General features: G+C 37.7%; 1 protein-coding gene across 1 annotated transcript in view; it reads right to left on the bottom strand.

The window, feature by feature from the left end:
• Nucleotides 1-17,828, bottom strand: part of LOC134655762 (uncharacterized) — a 111,402-nt gene that overhangs the window by 33,728 nt on the left and 59,846 nt on the right. Inside the window, exons 3-4 of the mRNA XM_063511228.1 lie at nt 9,362-9,409; nt 8,680-8,753 (exon numbers count right to left, since the gene is read on the bottom strand). Coding sequence (XP_063367298.1) covers nt 8,680-8,753; nt 9,362-9,409 — 122 coding nt within the window. The remainder of the gene's footprint in view (nt 1-8,679; nt 8,754-9,361; nt 9,410-17,828) is intronic.

The following is a 17,828-nucleotide window of genomic DNA, read 5'->3' as shown; positions in this document are numbered from 1 at the left end:
TAGTTCAATCAATAGAACTTACAAACTGTGTAAATATAGACCAGCGATTGAGCTACAAATGTTGTATTACAGTTGTTTACTGTTCACTAGAACCAGCGACGTTAGGTACAGACATGATCGCCACTTGAATAGGCGCGAAGACAAATAAAAAGCTCATAATAAAAATGTCCCAAGTTTCAGCGTCTCGCTTTATTGTGACAAATACGAGTGACGTCAGACGAGTAAAAAGCGAGGGAGTGTTCTTAAAGTAATAAAGTGGAGCGAAAAACTGGTCGTATTTCTGTAATGGTCGCGAGGGGCAACGCCAGTTTGACGGGACCTTTACGTTGTAACTTCTAGTTAGATCTCGTTTATCAAAATCGTGAATCAAATAAAAGTAGTATTTATGATTCGCTTATGAACAAATTTAAATATTTTAAATTTAAATATGAATATAAGCATGAGCAAACATATTCCTACTGTAACCCGCCCCAGGCTGCTCCCGACGCAAAAGTGCCCATCACGCTCGCTGCGTAGGATTGCGATGGACAGCCTTTTCATTAGGAAAAACAAGGACGGGTGTCAAGATTGTCAAGGTCCCTTTCTTGCAGGTCATCCAGGCAGTATGACCCGGCTGTCTGAGGAAAGCATTTGCTTCAGCGCACCAGCACAAAATCATAAATAGTATAATAAGTAGGTTGATTCACAAGTGCTGGCGAGATATTTGCACTGAAATATCAAAAGTTTGGTTAGCTATTGGAATGTCACGTCTGATCGTCGTTTACGACTGTTTTGGGACGGACGTGCGCCTCCCATGTTGTTTTACCCGTTCGGCCGTTCGAAATTTGAATATTTATATCGTGGTTGACTTTTTATTGCGGTTTTATTGAGTAAATCGTATTTATTACAAGGTAAACCTAAAAATATTTTATTAGAATGTTAAATAAAAAATCCCTACACAGGAAACTCATCTATACTTCGTTTTTTTTAGCATTAGAAAAAAGGTAAACAATCTTGATGTGTCTTTTAATTGAAAAACACGTTTTAAAAATAAGTTACGGCAAATATGTAACAATTATGAATCTAATACGATCATTTATATTCTTCTGCTTTCGTAAGTAATAGTTACTGATTTTTTTAAAGCGTTTTTCAATTAAAAGACACATCAAGATTCTAATGCAAAAAAATACGAAGTATAGGTAGGTATCTAAAGCTTCGTCACACCTTAGGTTGCATTTTTATAATGTTTAAAATACTAACTTCCTCTCTCGCAAGCGACTCCCGAGCTCCCTAAAGAAGGACCGCGCCTCCGAGCACCAACACCCAGTGGTGCACCACCGCGAGCGGAACAAACAAATAACCACCCAGGCACGCGTACTTTTCCCGCTTTCTAAGCTATCTCAGCAGCTGCCCCCGCTAGACCTACTGTGCGACTCAAGTGCGAAGCAGCAAAACTTACTTAAAAAATACTTAAAATGTTACAAAAGGTAATTCGTAGCTTCTATTGCAAAAAAAATGACATGCCTTTATTACGCTCGCGTGGGCTTGCTTTCTTATTAAATTCCTCCAAATTCAGATTTATTTACAATATTTCCATTTACATTTCAAGATTCCGAATTCTACAATCCAAGTGACAAAAATATAATAAAAAAATAAAAAAGGTATATCTCAGAAAATATTTAAAATAGACTAGAAGACGTGATTTCTTACGCAAATAAAATGTGCTTATCATCATTTTGTTGTCGAGTCTCGAGACAGTACCATAAAAAGAAACTGCCCTTTAATGGTAAATTGGGGGTCGAAATTTATGGCACGAACCTTCGTATCCGCGTTGTTTCCATTTTTCACTCCGTAGGCGTGCTTTAAGGGCCGTATCTACAACCTGCGCGTAAAATATTGTATTGTGTATTGCTTAAATTTTTAATACTCTCAAACGCATTGAAAACGGGTCACTTTTTGTATGGAAATTTGCACAGATTCTATTAAATAGAAAATGTGCATATTTCCATACAAAATGTGGAAAAATTTTGTCCATAAATGTGCATATCGTTTCTGATTTCTCTTTATTTTATAGCTTTACTCGTAGGTTTGTTTTTTAAGTTTTCTTTACATGGTTTGGATTATATTTATTTGTCATGTTATGTTGATACTTAGAGTATTTTTAACAACATTGTTTATTTTATATTTCTCGTAGGTATTCGGGAAATAGTTTTGGGTCCATATCCAATTTTTTAATTTACTTTTACACACTTATGGAATCGTATTCATAACTGTACTACTATGGCACTTTTATCATTATTATTTATCTGAACTCTTCAAATTGTTTATACTTCAGTACAAACTTATTTCAACCATGGATTTTCGTTGCTATACGTTTCAACAACGTTATATAATAAAACATCAGCCGAAACACGAATGTAAGCAACGCTACGCCTTAAATGCGAGAAAAATGTACTGCGTTAACATGAAAAATATCACCGTCCCAGAGGGGAGTTTATCAACTCTGTTGAACTCCGTGTTCACTCCCTGAAATCGTCTGCCAGAATTATCACATACAGCAAGTGAATGGCTCAATTTGAACACATTTGGCGCGGTGTGGGAACTCTTTTGTTTATTACGCTATTTGTAACAAAATTCCGTCCACATTCCCGTGAATTAAGCACGAATTTGTGTGAATTTCGTGTTCAAATTACTAATCAAATTATTTATTTATTTAAACTTTATTGCACAAAACAAAAACTTATCGTACAAAAGGCGGACTTAATGCCAAAAGCATTCTCTACCAGTCAACCTTAAGGCAAATCAGAGAGATTGTGGGCGGTGCAACTGCTACTACTACTAACAAAATTTAAAATAAACCGCAAAACAATTTAAAAAATTTAACACACATATGCAAGTACATCAAAATATACACGATATATAAATAATATAAATACATATACCTAGGAATCCTTTATTCTACCAGCAAAGAAAGCACGTACGTAATTATGTCGGAAACGACTCATATTAATTAGGCTAATTTAGTTATTTAAGAAATAGTTTTAGTTTAATTTAATTTGTAATGTATGGATCTTGTTATCTGAATTAAATATATATAAATAAAATATATTTGTATCGAGAACGACATTTTTACATTTTTAACGATAACTATCTTTACCTCTTATGAAATTTCCGAGAACTATTCCAACTTTTAGGAAACTTTCCCCAACTTTAAATTCGTAGTTTGAAAATGATGCGTGCAAGAAATCCCTAGGCGTCATACTTTAGTAAGTTATCTGCAAAAGGCAACCAAATTATATTTAAATGCTGCCAAAAGTTGGGGTTCATTCCCGTTTACTAAAACCATAATTTTTCGTATTTATGTTTTGCTTGTTGATATTATGTAGTTATCTAGTTATTTAGAAAAGTTAACGTTCAGGTAGACGAAATTCTAAAACAGGTTCAAATGAGAAAGCTCGATCGAATCAATGATGTTACTCTACGAATCAAAGTTTCAATAATTATATACATAGTTATCAAATATTCTTTTGTTATATACGCTCTTGGACTTCCCCCGATTACTTTAACGAACGGAAGTGGCATTTGATATTTAAAAATCTGATCCTAATTTGATCTTGGTTTCAGATTACTCGCAGTGCGTATTATTAGCACTTTTAAAAGGAGTTGTTTTTTCTCTTAAATCTTATGGCTAGTCTACGAGGTGAATATTGAACAACTTTAACCCTGGGATTAACCTAAAAAAATACTTATTTCCTTACTAACTATGATGTGGAATAACGATGATTTCGGAGTTGGTCCCATCGCGAAAATTGTTTTCGTTGTCTCGTGTTTTGCCCTAAAAAAATGTGCGAGAGTGGAGCTTTTTGTATGGGGTAAAATTTAGTTTTTAATTTGTCTCAAGCGAATTATAATCTACAACTTGTAAGACAATCACTAAATTTTATTTATTTATTTGATACCTAAAAGACAAAAATAGAAACAAGACAACGAAAATAATTTTGACCCAACGTCCTTCAAATTAACCTCGCCAACTCAATTTTAATGTAAATTTAACAATACAGACCACGACCGTGTAATCAAAAACAACGTCACGTCAAGATCAGATTTTTCAATGAATATCACCGCCACCTATTATGATAACTCGCCAAAAGCCGACTGGCGTCGAGTTCGCAAACTTGTTATAACTTGTCACAATGATCTTAACTCGAGTGGAATCACGGCGTTTGCCATCAACAAGGGCCCGGGGAAAACGACTGTGAAACACCGGCGAGCTCGGAATTTAAGTGTAAGAGGCCTGAGTGCACGCTCGGAGCGGAGCGTTCGGCGGGGCGTGCAGCGTGGCGTCGGGCTCACGCGTGATGTGAGCAGCGTGCACTAAGGCCGCTCATATACGCTTGCATTTGTTTAACATGCACGCCGCACGCCCCGCCCCGCTGCACGCCCAACTTGAGCGTCCACTCAGGCCTTACACTTAAGTGTAAGGCCTGAGTGGACGCTCGAATCGGAGCGTTCGGCGGGGCGTGCAGCGTGGCGTCGAGTTCCCAAGGGATTTGAGCAGCGTGCACTAAGGCCGCTACTATACGCTTGCATTTGTTTAACATGCACGCCGCACGCCCCGCCCCGCTGCACGCTCAACTCGAGCGTCCACTCAGATGGGTCGTTGTTGGAGTCACTTTGTGAAATAGTCCCTTGATAATAATTCCCTTAGGAGAATGTCACGAGATTTGATTGATTAGAAAGTGTATACCTACAGATACGTGTAATAATCATAGGTACACTCATTTTCGCTAGAGCGATAATATGCCTTGAAGAAGTCAACTCATTCTTCGTGCCTGTTTATTCCTGACATACTTAAGTCTGTTTTTGAGAGTTTTTGAAGCGTGATTCAAAAGGAATCGAGACTTCGATGTAAATTTTATAAATAACACTATGAGAATGAAATTATTTGTAGTACGTAATTGATTTATAAGCGTACCTATACTTACATCTACACATTACCATTTATTTTGTGACTTACATTTTTACACCATTTTGCTGTGTGAAAAATCTAAGCGCACAATTATTTCCTGCATTTCTCAACGTAACAATGCTCTCAGGCATAGCTCGTAGCGCTACGAGCTACAAGCCTAGTGCCGGCGTAGCACTCTGCTACGCCCACAATGTACCCATTAGTATGGTAACTTCACCGGTGTAAAAGTTTTGTTTTAACTCTTTATTATAGAATATATGTAGATGTTACCATTCGGAACCCTTTCTAAACCTAATAATGTAAATATCAGACAACAAAATTTAGGGTTTTCGTAATCCGTGCATAAATTCACAAGCACGGTTTACTCCTTACCTCTGCTATTGACGATACCTACTCTATTCATGCCGATGCAAAACACACCACAAATCTTGTCATATATAGGTAATGATGGAGAAGGGAAAAGTTGCCATCTATTCACAAACAAGTGTAGTCAAGAGCTACACAACAACACAATAAGCCCTACGCGTTCAATTTGTCGGCAGCGGAAGTGTTTACCCTCAGTGACCGTTTCCCTAAGTAAGATGTTTGTATTGGGGAGATGACGGTCGCCTATTGCTTTCCTTTTATTAATAAATAGCTTCTGCTTGCGACTTTCCGAACCTCCTATTTGAAATCGGTTATTTTGGAGTTGAAACTCTAGGTCCATGGGGTCCCAGCGCGCATAAGTTGTTCGCAGAAATCGCGAAGCGTCTGGTTGACGTAACTGGTGACCGAAGAGCTGGCGGCTACCTCGCACAACGTATCAGCATTGCGATACAGCGAGGAAATGTCGCCAGCATCCTTGGTAGAATGCCTCAAGGGCCTATTTTAGATTTAAGCTAGTTTTTAATTTCTTTTAGTAATACCACTGTATATATCTTGTTTGAAATCGGTTAAAAATACGAAAAATAAACCAACATATCTTCCGCCTCGACCGTACTAAGTGCTGTCTCGCGTTGAGTGAGGTAAGCGCCAGAATACAAACGCGAAACGCGAGAATTGAAAAAGTGATATGAGCCAAGACATCCGTATTTCCAAGACAGTGTTTAGATTCGGCAGAATAGCTTTCTTGAGATTACATTTCCGATCTCGTATTGATCTCGCTGTGCTGAGCCAACTTTTATTTATTGCTGTTTGAATTTTAGTGGACAGGGGATGGATAGTGGTATTAGGATTGGACATTAAAAGGACAAATTCTAATGTTCATGTACGTATTGTTTTTATATTTTAGTTGTTCAGGAGCTGAGAGTATCAATGACTATCGGGCGTAATTTTTTTTAAAGTACGAATTACGTCTTTCCTGTAGTCATAAATGATGTTACACACAAGTCTAACCTATGAAATAATATCTTCAACGTATGCAAATATGCTACTGTGCTGCTCCCTTTAGTTGATGCACGCTCCTTATAATAACCGTTTTGTAATTGTTAGAAACCGTTCAAGAGGCACAATGTTTGTAAGACATTATTTGTAGAGCCATAAGAGCGTGTCACATATTTAATGCGGACTTCGAAGAGTAAAATATTATTGCAGGTGACCTGTACTCGTATGGCGGTTATATCACACTGGATGTGATTCGCACGTCGCTCCGATGTGCGAGCGGGATGTCGATAATACGCGTATTGCGTTGCTTGTCTAACTCAAACATCGGAGTGAAGTTCGAATCCCATCCAGTGTGATAACCGCCTATTGCGATGGCGCTGATAGGGCGGCGAGATAAGGTATGCAATATGACCGTGGTCGTATCATGTGATTGATATCGGCTTTAATATCCTGGCTGGAAATGTAGCCATTGTTGGCTCTGATGGAATATAATGCCATCTACTTGGAAAATTCCTTGTAGAGTAAGCCCAAGCCTATTATATAATCTGTGCCCAAGCTATGTTAATATCCAGAGAAAAAAATCGTTCCACTGAAACGGAAATATTCATGAAGAATCTTTTTTTTATTCAAAAATAAGAAGAGGCGAATGCTGAAATTGAGTATATCATTATTTACTAATGCCGTGACACATCATCAGAAAAACAAGCAACAACGGTTGCACTCCGGGAGTGCCGATAGAAGTGAAAACTCACCTCACTATGTTACCGACGCCCGGTAACACGATACATACGTTTAGCGGAGGTATTCTATTTATTATATATTATTATCATTCTCAAATAAGATCACACTTTTTCATTGACATGTTTATTTACATACTGCCATGACAACGTCAAATTATTTGAACATAGGTATAAAGAGTCTTGAAAAGGAGTCCGCAACATATATGTCAAATAACATTGAGTTTTTCTTTATTGATTTAAATGCCATTTAAATTATGAGTGGCCACCTTACGGGGCTTACGGTCACGTGATCGCCTTACGCCCCTTACGGTCACGTGATCGCCTTACGCTGTCTCGAGTTTATCATTTTTACCCCACCTCAAAAAGTGCCCAGCGTCGCTAAAGAAGTTTTCACTTCAAAAAACAAGACCGAAAAACCACTGCTACTGCCTTTGTATGCCCGAATCATCAAACTTTAAAATACCTAGGGGTCCTAGGGATTATACACATAATTATCGGTCTGATCTCATAATGTCAGTACTTGTTAGCCGTGTTCCCCAAATTTATTTACTTATGGTTATGGTATACGCCAGGTATGTCGTCCTATCTATTCGCATTTATAGGTAGGTGAACCAGGATCTATTGAGGGTGCGCCATGTTGCGGAATTTCACTGGAACTAATTTTTTCATACTACACTGAATTGTCACCCTATACATGAGAATAACAGCGCCCTCTTGACAATTATCATATATTACTGGTCAGGCTATATACATTTCGATCAGGCGATCTCTGTCACAGACAAACAGTAAATTAACTTAAAGAAATTAAGACCAAGAGAGATGTCGGTGTGTACTCTAAACAGACCAAAAGTTAACCTAATGTCGTTTCAATAAGGCCTACAAATAGTCAGCTAACGGCGGTATGTTAACGACTAACCTCGGAGTTCACATTTGTCATGCTGAACAATTAAAGTTCCCGCGGGGTTAATGGAAATAGTTGGAAGTGAACCGCGCATCGATTCGCCCCGAAAACACTAAGCGAGGAACAAGAGTCTAGTTCAGGGATCGGCAAACTTTTCTAAGGCTGGCTTTAGCTAAACAAAGCAAAAACAACAATAATTATGAGCCAATTCAGCGCTAATCGCGACACGCTGTCTATTGGTTGCTACGAAGCATTCCCGCTAGGTACATATCGGGAAACCCATGTAATCGGCTACGACGTATCGCTACGACCGTAGCTCAGCGATAAATGTGTTAAAGATACCACTGACAACACTTGTGTGTTGTTATCAGTGGTCTAAGAACTCTCAAGTGTTATTTTTCGTGTGGCTTACAGAGCCCCGATTGTACCTTCAAAGAGCCGCACGTGGCTCGCGAGCCGCGGTGTGCCAACCCCGTCTAGTTAAGAGCTTAGTATTTTTTTAAAGTAATAAGTAAAAGGGTTCAGAATTTTAACACCTTACATATATGTCGCTATGAGTCTTGGTAATATTGTGGTTTCATATTAGCTTCAAATATGCTGGTTTAAGGCTTAATGTATCCCGGACCACGTATATCGTTGGTATTTTCTTCCTGGGTAGTTAACCTCGTAGTGGTTAAGAGAGATGTGTGATGATGCCTCGTGAAAAATAATGTATATTTGAATCGTACCTTGAACCATGCCATGGTTGAGTCGTCGTACAGCACCACCCACTCCTCCGACCACGAGTTCCACAGGTATTTCCCTGTTAACAGAACATTTCTTCAAATAACCGGTTGGGAACCGACCACACCGCAACGGGCTCATTTAGACGATGCGAGAACTCGCATGCGAGTTTCATTACATTTGATCGGTCGGTTGAATTGGGCAGTACGCAATGTAACTAAAATCGCATGCGAGTTCGCGCGCCGTCTAAATCAGCCCTAATAGACACACTGGATAATTGAATATGCCTGTATGACAAAAATCACAAGAAGCTGTGTATAGGCTGCGATGTGGTCGGTCCTGGCCTTTATCGGGCACAATCAGATATGGTAAGGTAAAAATTACCACCAATAACAAATATAATATACTCATGTATCATCTTCTTCTATTGTAGGACTATGAAGTGGCAATGAAGCTTGAATTGCGTTTTTGTTTTAATATGGCTCGTTACCATTAACGAACCATAAACCCATAATCTGTATAAACCCATGTTTATACAGATTTTTGTTTAACAATCCTTATCACTATCAGCGTGTCCCTGATAGTGATAAGGAAAGAACTACTAAGAAAACTGCACCACTTGCACCAGCATTTTCTCGGAAACACGATTTTAATCTAATGTAGTGCAACAGGGTAATAATGACTTACTTTTGTAGCGCAGCATGTAGCCTCCCTTAATTTGTGTGCCGCCATGTTCTAAAACAATTAATTCGCCTTTTAAAATTGTGTTACGTGAGTTTAAACGAATTTTAGAGCGTCGTCGGGAATATTAGTGTCGTACTGTTTGAGGTTTTAGTGTAATGAAGAAAATTGCGGAGGGTACAATTTAACTATATAAAAATAAAATAAATAAATAAATAAATGTTATAGGACTTTCTTACACAGATTGACTAAGTCCCACAGTAAGCTCAAGAAGGCTTGTGTTGTGGGTACTCAGACCACGATATATATAATATACAAATACATAAATACATAGAAAACACCCAAGACTCAGGAACAAATGTCTGTATTAATCACACAAATAAATGCCCTTACCAGGATTCGAACCCAGGACCGCGGCTTAACAGGCAGGGTCACTACCCACTAGGCCAGACCAGTCGTCAAAACGATATAGACTGTTTTTTACAGAAATTAACATTACAACATTAGAAACGGAAATATGTTTTGAACTGGTTTTGATACACCATGACGATTATTTATTTATTTATTTATTTTATTTATAAATACGTTTACACAACATTACAGATAAACCAATACGTCGTGAAACTAACACTACACATAACAACATAATTATAATAATTGATACTATTTACATTACATTTCACATTATATAGGTGATTGGTGCGCATCTCGCGTGCGGCTATCACTTCATTTCGCACGCACCAATCAACGTGAGCGATTTTCAAGGTCGTATCAATATATGGTCAAAACCATAATATGTTCTTCAATCTAAATCGGGCTCTGTGATACTGTTTATGCATTTACTGTGGCATGGCGTAATATCGTTAATCTGCGTGTGGAAGGATCAAATAAATGAGGGATTAAAATTTATCGCGGTAACGTAATACTATTTGTGGTGGATCTATATCTAAATCCCTAAAGTCTTTTCTCCTATCGATGCATTCCCTAATATTGTTTGTCATAATGATCAGTTGTCCTAACACTAAAAACCCTAATTTTGGTTATCCTAATATTGATGTTATTATTCATATTTTATTTTTTGCGAGGGTCGCAGTTGAACCCTAACCTAACCCACTTTTGTGGCAGCAAGTTCTAAAACCTAACCATTTTTCAGAACTTTACATTATGGAAAATAATCGTTATGATATCTAAGTAGCTAGGTCTTATCTCTGGGAAAACGCAAATTTTTGAGATTTTATATGTTTTCCGAGCAAAGCTCGGTCTCCCAGATATTTAGTTCCTTATATTCCACGACTCTTCCCTTCCCCCCACAGATTATACAAAGTCAAACAAAAGGCGAAAATACTTATCGTTATTCATAAAGGCGCTAAATACAAGCTTAAATTCTGTATGTCTGTAGGGCAGTGGTTCCTATCCTGGGGGTAATTACCCCCGTGGTGGTAAAACTGGTATTTTACGGGGGTAATAAGCTAACCTAATATAACAAATACAACAAATGTACACATTTTATTTTTTATTACCCAATGGTAATAGGAGGAGGGGTAAAATCAGGTTCTCTAGTTAGTCATAGGGGTGACCGGACTGAAAAGGTTAGGAACCACTGCTGTAAGGCCACTTGTACCATCCCACTAACCCGGGGTTAAGGGGTTAAACCATCACCCCAGTTTCAAATTGTACTGGTAACCATGATAACTCCAGGTTTAACCGGTTAACCCGGGTTAGTGGGATGATGCAAGTGACCCCTAACCCCTAATCGGTCATTTTGACTTATATAATGTATTTGTAATAAAGGAATTAAACATAAATTAAGCGGTAGATTGATAATTGAAACACTTTATGTTTTTAATCACACAAACGGGTCTAACGCGATATAATTTCATTGTTTTTACCTTTAATCCCGACGTTTGAGCTGAGTTGCACCAGCTGTGGTCACGGAAAGACTGACGTCTCAACAAATGTCAACGGAGATATTAATAAAACACCACTAAACTACCCGAAATTAGTTAATAAAAATGTTCGGGGTAGACAAAGAAATTGCAGCTACCCGTCAAAGTCAGTCAGTCAGTCAGTCAGTCTCAGTGTCAGTCTTTCCGTGACCACAGCTGGTGCAACTCAGCTGAAACGTCGGAATTAAAGGTAAAAACAATGAAATTATATCGCGTTAGATCCGTTTGTGTAATTAAATATGTGTACAAAACGCGAGAGTTTAAAGTGTTACACTTTATGTTTATCCGCCTGTTGGTATAAAACCGTTTTAAACTAAAATCAAATTGTCTGTATGATGCCTGGCTAGACCCTTTATTTTATAATATATATCTAGTTTCCAAACTTTATCTGTTACAAAGCAGAAATTTCCTTTTTGTTAAAAAGTTTGTTATCTTTTTTCGCAACGAACTTGTTCTCAATGTTCAATTAAAATTACTTTCGAATTAAAAATTCACTGCGAAATGGAGATTATTATTTTTTGAAGAGCGCGAATTTTGTGCCTGCATTTCAACTTTTATTCGCAATAGATTCCAAGAGAAAGTAGCTAAACCGCTTAGGTACCGGTACCTACCTACCATAGACTAGGAATCCTCTAGACTGAGCATAGTAACGCTACCCCCTCTGCCACTTATACCGTGCCATGATTGGTCCGTGTCTTTGAATGGACCAATCACGGCACGGGATTCGCTCACCTCGTCCCCCCGCACCCCCGTATTTTTGGAAGCATCGGTTTCATGAAATAATTGCTCTAAACTCAGTCTAGAGGATTCCTAGTCTAAACTACCTACAGTCAGCAGCAGAGATGCTAAGCGGGCGAGGTGTTCAATATTACATTTACATATAAGAATACAGATAAAAAATAAACAACATTTGCGTGTTATTTAAAATTACATTTACATTAAAATTTCACAGCGTTCGAAATAAAATTTGTACCTTTTGAATATTATGCGTGCGTAATGGAGTGATCGGATCGCGTTACAAGTTGCAAAAATGTGAAATTTTGTGGGTCTTTTTCATGACAGGCGGCACAATTGCGCACCCAACTAATAAATATTACAATACAATAGCAATAGGCCTTATACAACATAATTTATCTACAACGTCGACGAAATTCAGCAGAAAAGTTAATTAGAATTGGCAATTCTTCCACTAGTACTCGCAATTCAATACTCCGCCTAAGCTTGAATATCACAATTAAAGACAAAGATAGCGCCAGTTGCGTGTAGCCACAGATCACTGACCGTTTAGACGGATCATGTATATTGTATAGTGTCATTCTATGGAACTTGCTAACTACGTAAACAAAAGCACAGAATAAATAATAGTACTAAGTACAGAAGACTCGCACTCTCTAACAAAACGCGTCTGTTACGATCAGCACAGATATGGCCGCTAGGTTTATGGCTTTCCCCAAAATTGGGGCCGAACGGATGTACTTTTAGCTATCTGTAGCAAAGCGACGAAATCGCGGAGTGAGACACGCCTGACAAAAGTCACTAGTAAATTCATCATTTAGTGACAATTTCAATATGGCGGTTTGTTCCCATAGTTAGCAAGTTCCATAGAATGACACTTTATTGTACGATAGTTCACGGCCACAATAGCAGGGATGAGACCCTCAGCGCGCTTTAGTAAGATACTTTGCGTCAGGCCAAATAATAAACGTAAATGTACGCGATGAAGTCCAGTATTCGTTTTAAAAATAAAAATGAATAACTTCAAACATTCTCTTCAGATCTGATACATAAACGCAAACGTTTGTTAAAATTATCAACTATGCCGTAGTAAAGAAAATGTCAACGTATTTTTGGGCCAACCTGTAAATCTTTGTATATACTTTACAATAGGGTATTTTCCTATTAGTCAAATCAGTTTCTTTTTTAGAACTGTCAAAACGATTTGCTAATATGGAATTTATATGAAACATTACATCGTGACGTCACGGTCAACTCACCTACTTTTTATATTTCTATCCGATTTAAAAGAACTTGTGTTTAAAAATAACTTCTATCTAATATTTATCTAATAATTATGTGGTGCTTTATTTCATGCATGGTGTGAAATTTATTTTAAATGCAGTATAATACCCTATTATGCGGAGTCTCGAAGAGTAAGTCTACACTCGCCGGCAACCCTTACAAGGCAATTTAGCTCGTTGCCGACACCCTCCACGATGGGAGGGCTAATCAAAACGACAATCATCCATCATTGTTGCTGCCTTCATTATGGCTTCATCCACTCTGACAGTTTATAATTAAAAACCGGCCAAGTGCGAGTCGGACTCGCGCACGGAGGGTTCCGCACCATCAACAAAAAATAGAGCAAAACAAGCAAAAAAACGGTCACCCATCCAAGTACTGACCCCGCCCGACGTTGCTTAACTTCGGTCAAAAATCACGTTTGTTGTATGGGAGCCCCACTTAAATCTTTATTTTATTATGTTTTTAGTATTTGTTGTTATAGCGGCAATAGAAATACATCATCTGTGAAAATTTCAACTGTCTAGCTATCACGGTTCGTGAGATACAGCCTGGTGACAGACGGACGGACGGACGGACGGACAGCGGAGTCTTAGTAATAGGGTCCCGTTTTTACCCGTTGGGTACGGAACCCTAAAAACCGCGCTATCCGTACAAATGCCGAAATTAAATTAACAGTACATATGGTGCTACTTTACCGCCCTAGTGCGGTAATTAACACAATAGCCTATGTCGAAAATTTAAAGGGCCATATTTACTGTAAAACGTTGTACAATACACGTGCGAAAAGGTAATTCGCAACTCGTGTCGATTTAAGACTCCCCCTTTGGTCGTGTTTCAATTTATCGCCACTAGTTGCGAATTTCCTACTTTTCGCACTTGTATCGTAATGTATTATTACTTTAAGTGCCTATGTCGAAAATTTAAAGGTTACTAGAACTATGTAAATTAGCTATTTACCTACTAGCTTTTAATTCGTAGTATTCGGTGTAGGGGGTTAACGCCCAAATAGAACACTTAAATCAAAATATCTGGGAGAACGAGCTTTGCTCGGAAAACATATAAAAACTCAAAATTGCGCGTTTTCCAAGAGATAAAACCTAGCTAAATCCATTTTTAGCCCCCGAAATTGATGTTTGCTATATGGGGGTCCATATAGCAAATTTCAATGAAATCGTTAGAGCCGTTCCCGAGATCCCCGAAATACATATAGGTACATATAAATAATTAAATATTCAAGAATTGCTCGTTTAGAGTTTTTTATTTATTTATTTAGAAAACCAAACAGTCATATAAACATATCAAAAATACAATACAAAAGATGTACTGCAACAAAAGGTACAATAAAAAAGACCTGGAGGTTCATAAATTATAAATTATGTTAATTGTGTAAGTACAATTATAACTATATATACTGCATATAGACATATAAGATAGAAAAAACTGCTATCAGTACTTAGGTACTAAAACAACTTACGTTTAACTATGGTTTTTAGACTAGACATCGAATTTTGAAAGCAATATATTTCGGAGAGATGTTTATTTAGAATTATTAGATAACATAATAAACTATAGTACCAAGTACTAAATACCTATAAGTATTTGCTTTAAAAGCAGCTCGGAGTGTTGTTCTAAACTCCGAGTCGATTCCTGGTTATTAATAAGGAAACTTTGACAGCTCTTTTTACATAATCTTGAGCGGTTATTAGTGAAGTACCGGCCCAAGTAAACCTGCTAGGAATGTTTGATGAGATAAATTATTACATATTTAATTACACAAACGGGTCTACCGCGATATAATTTCATTGTTTTTACCTTTAATTCCGACGTTTCAGCTGAGTTGCACCATTACCTAAACTTTGACGGGTAGCTGCAATTTCTTTGTCTACCCCGAACATTTTTATTAACTAATTTCGGGTAGTTCAGTGGTGTTTTATTAATATCTCCGTTGACATTTCTCAGTGACGTCAGTCTTTTCGTGACCACAGCTGGTGCAACTCAGCTGAAACGTCGGAATTAAAGGTAAAAACAATGAAATTATATCGCGGTAGACCCGTTTGTGTAATTAAATATGTGTACAAAACGCGAGAGTTTAAAGTGTTATATTGAGATTAATTATTATTAAAAAAAATATTATGTTTATTTAACGTAAATAATACAAACTTAATACCTTATACAATAAAATAACTAAAACTAAACTTAACAAAAAAATAAAAATCCCTAAAACCTACCTTCTAAGCCTAGGCAGGCGTGGCACACTCAGCGATTTCGTCGCTTTGCTACAGGTAGCTAAAAGTACATCCGTTCCGCCCCAATTTTGGGGAAAGCCATAAGCCGCGCGTGGCTCTGTCGCCACCTAGCGGCGATATCTGTGCTGATCGTAACAGACGCGTTTTGTTAGAGAGTGAGTCTTCTGTACTCAGTCCTATTATTTATTCTGTGGCCTAGGCCCCTTGGCAAGGTGCCCATCCCGCAGGCAGCATTCCCGCGCTGTATAGCTATGGCAATTACAAAATAGTTATTTTCGATACAAGTGCGAAAAAGAGGAAATTCGAAACGAGTGGCGATAATTAATAATCAAACGAACTTACCTGTGAAGTTTGATTACAATTATACGAGTATCCAAATCCAAGACAACAATATAATTTACTGAGCAGCAGTACATGGAATCATGCCGTCCTTGTCACACATTTTAGAGATATAATATTTAAAAAACAAGTTCGCACTGTCCCTCTCACTCGCTACGCTATCATCCCCCGCCATCCCACTCCGACGTCGCTCCTCAGATACTCGTCATTACATGTTTTTGTGTTAGTCCGAGTCACACGTATTTTCGCCAAAATAGTGTTCCTCTAAATATCTGTGTGTGTTTCGATTGATGAAGTAGGGTGTGAGGTGTGAGTAATTTTAATATGTCTATTGTGCGCTGAATGATATAATGTTTGTACTACCGAGTAACCCCGAGTGAAAAATAAATGTTTTTTCGGCACGGCTAGTCCCGTTTACATTACTTAGATGGCTGGTAAACTTTCATTTGAAATTGTATCTTCATTTAGCGTAATAAACTCATTACCTAAGAAACCAACTAAGTAATCTTTGCTTTCGTACGAAATCAATCACTTATTATAACTACCTTCATTTTTGAAGGGTACGGAAATAATAACTACGGGGCTATAAATAGATCTCAGAATGAAATTTAACGCAGTTAAATATATGTATGACTAGTTAAAAATCCAAATATTATAGTAATACCTACTTGTAAATATGTATGATACACATACTCATTACTTACATTTCATGTTTCGAATTAAACACGGTACATTCTATGATGCGTACAATGCAATGTTTTCCCACTAAATTGTTAAAGAATGCAAACACTATATTATATTGACATGCGAAAGCCTACAGATTTTATATATTGTATACTAGTATACAAACCATATCTGAATTGAATAAGGTTTAGAAATACGTACCTACTAGGTAATCATTTCACGAAAACGGCTCTTGCCATATCCGATCTACCCTACCATGTAATAAAATAGATACTCGTAGGTAACAAGTATAATGAGCATCTTATGAGGATACCTACAGGTATAAATGTACATGAAAATTTAATTTACAGGTTTACAGTACATATGGCACTTTAAAGTTTCGACATCGCACGAAAAGTGCTATTTTACGCACTAGTGCGGAAAAGTAGCCCCATATGTACTGTAAAGGTTTTTTACAGTACATATGGTCCTATTTTCCCGCACTAGTGCGTAAAATAGAACTTTTCGTGCGTATGTCGAAACTTTAAAGTGCCATATGTACTGTAAAACGTTGTACGATACACGTGCGAATAGGTAATTCGCAACTCGTGTCGATTTAAAACACTCCCTTCGGTCGTGTTTTAATTTATCGCCACTCGTTTCGAGTTTCCTCTTTTCCGCACTTGTATCGTAAATAACTATTATGAGCTCTCTGGTATGCGCTAACTATTGTACAGGCCCTAGCCTGGAGGTTTCTATTGTATTTTTGAACGTATGGCTCCAACAATAACGTTTTATTAAACGAAAATTCTATTAAGGATGACTCACGTTAGACCGGGCCGTGTCCGGGCCGGAGCTTCCGGCGCTTACTTTTCTATGACAGGTGACGTGATGCTTTCCATAGAAAACCAAGCTCCGGAAGCTCCGGCCCGGACATGGCCCGGTCTAACGTGAGTCATCTTTTACAATTGTTATTTTAATGATGATCCAAAATGCATTATATGCTAAACAGTATCTTAAATTACTTATACCTTAGCTGTAGCATTAAATTAGAATGCAGTACTTTTTTTTACTCACTGTGAATATTTTTTTCTGTTTAATATACATATAAAAGGCATGTCCCTAGCGCAGTAGTAAATTAAATATGAAGCCAAAACCATTCCGATATCGAATATCGATATAAAATTGTAACGAGGCACTTTATCGCAAATCTTTGCCGCCCCGTCTACCCGTCTCAGCTTATCAATACGGGAAGAG

This window comes from Cydia amplana, chromosome 17 (genome assembly GCF_948474715.1).
Source record: "Cydia amplana chromosome 17, ilCydAmpl1.1, whole genome shotgun sequence".
In the NCBI taxonomy this organism is placed as follows: domain Eukaryota; kingdom Metazoa; phylum Arthropoda; class Insecta; order Lepidoptera; family Tortricidae; genus Cydia; species Cydia amplana.
This window is presented reverse-complemented; position numbering and strand designations above follow the sequence as displayed.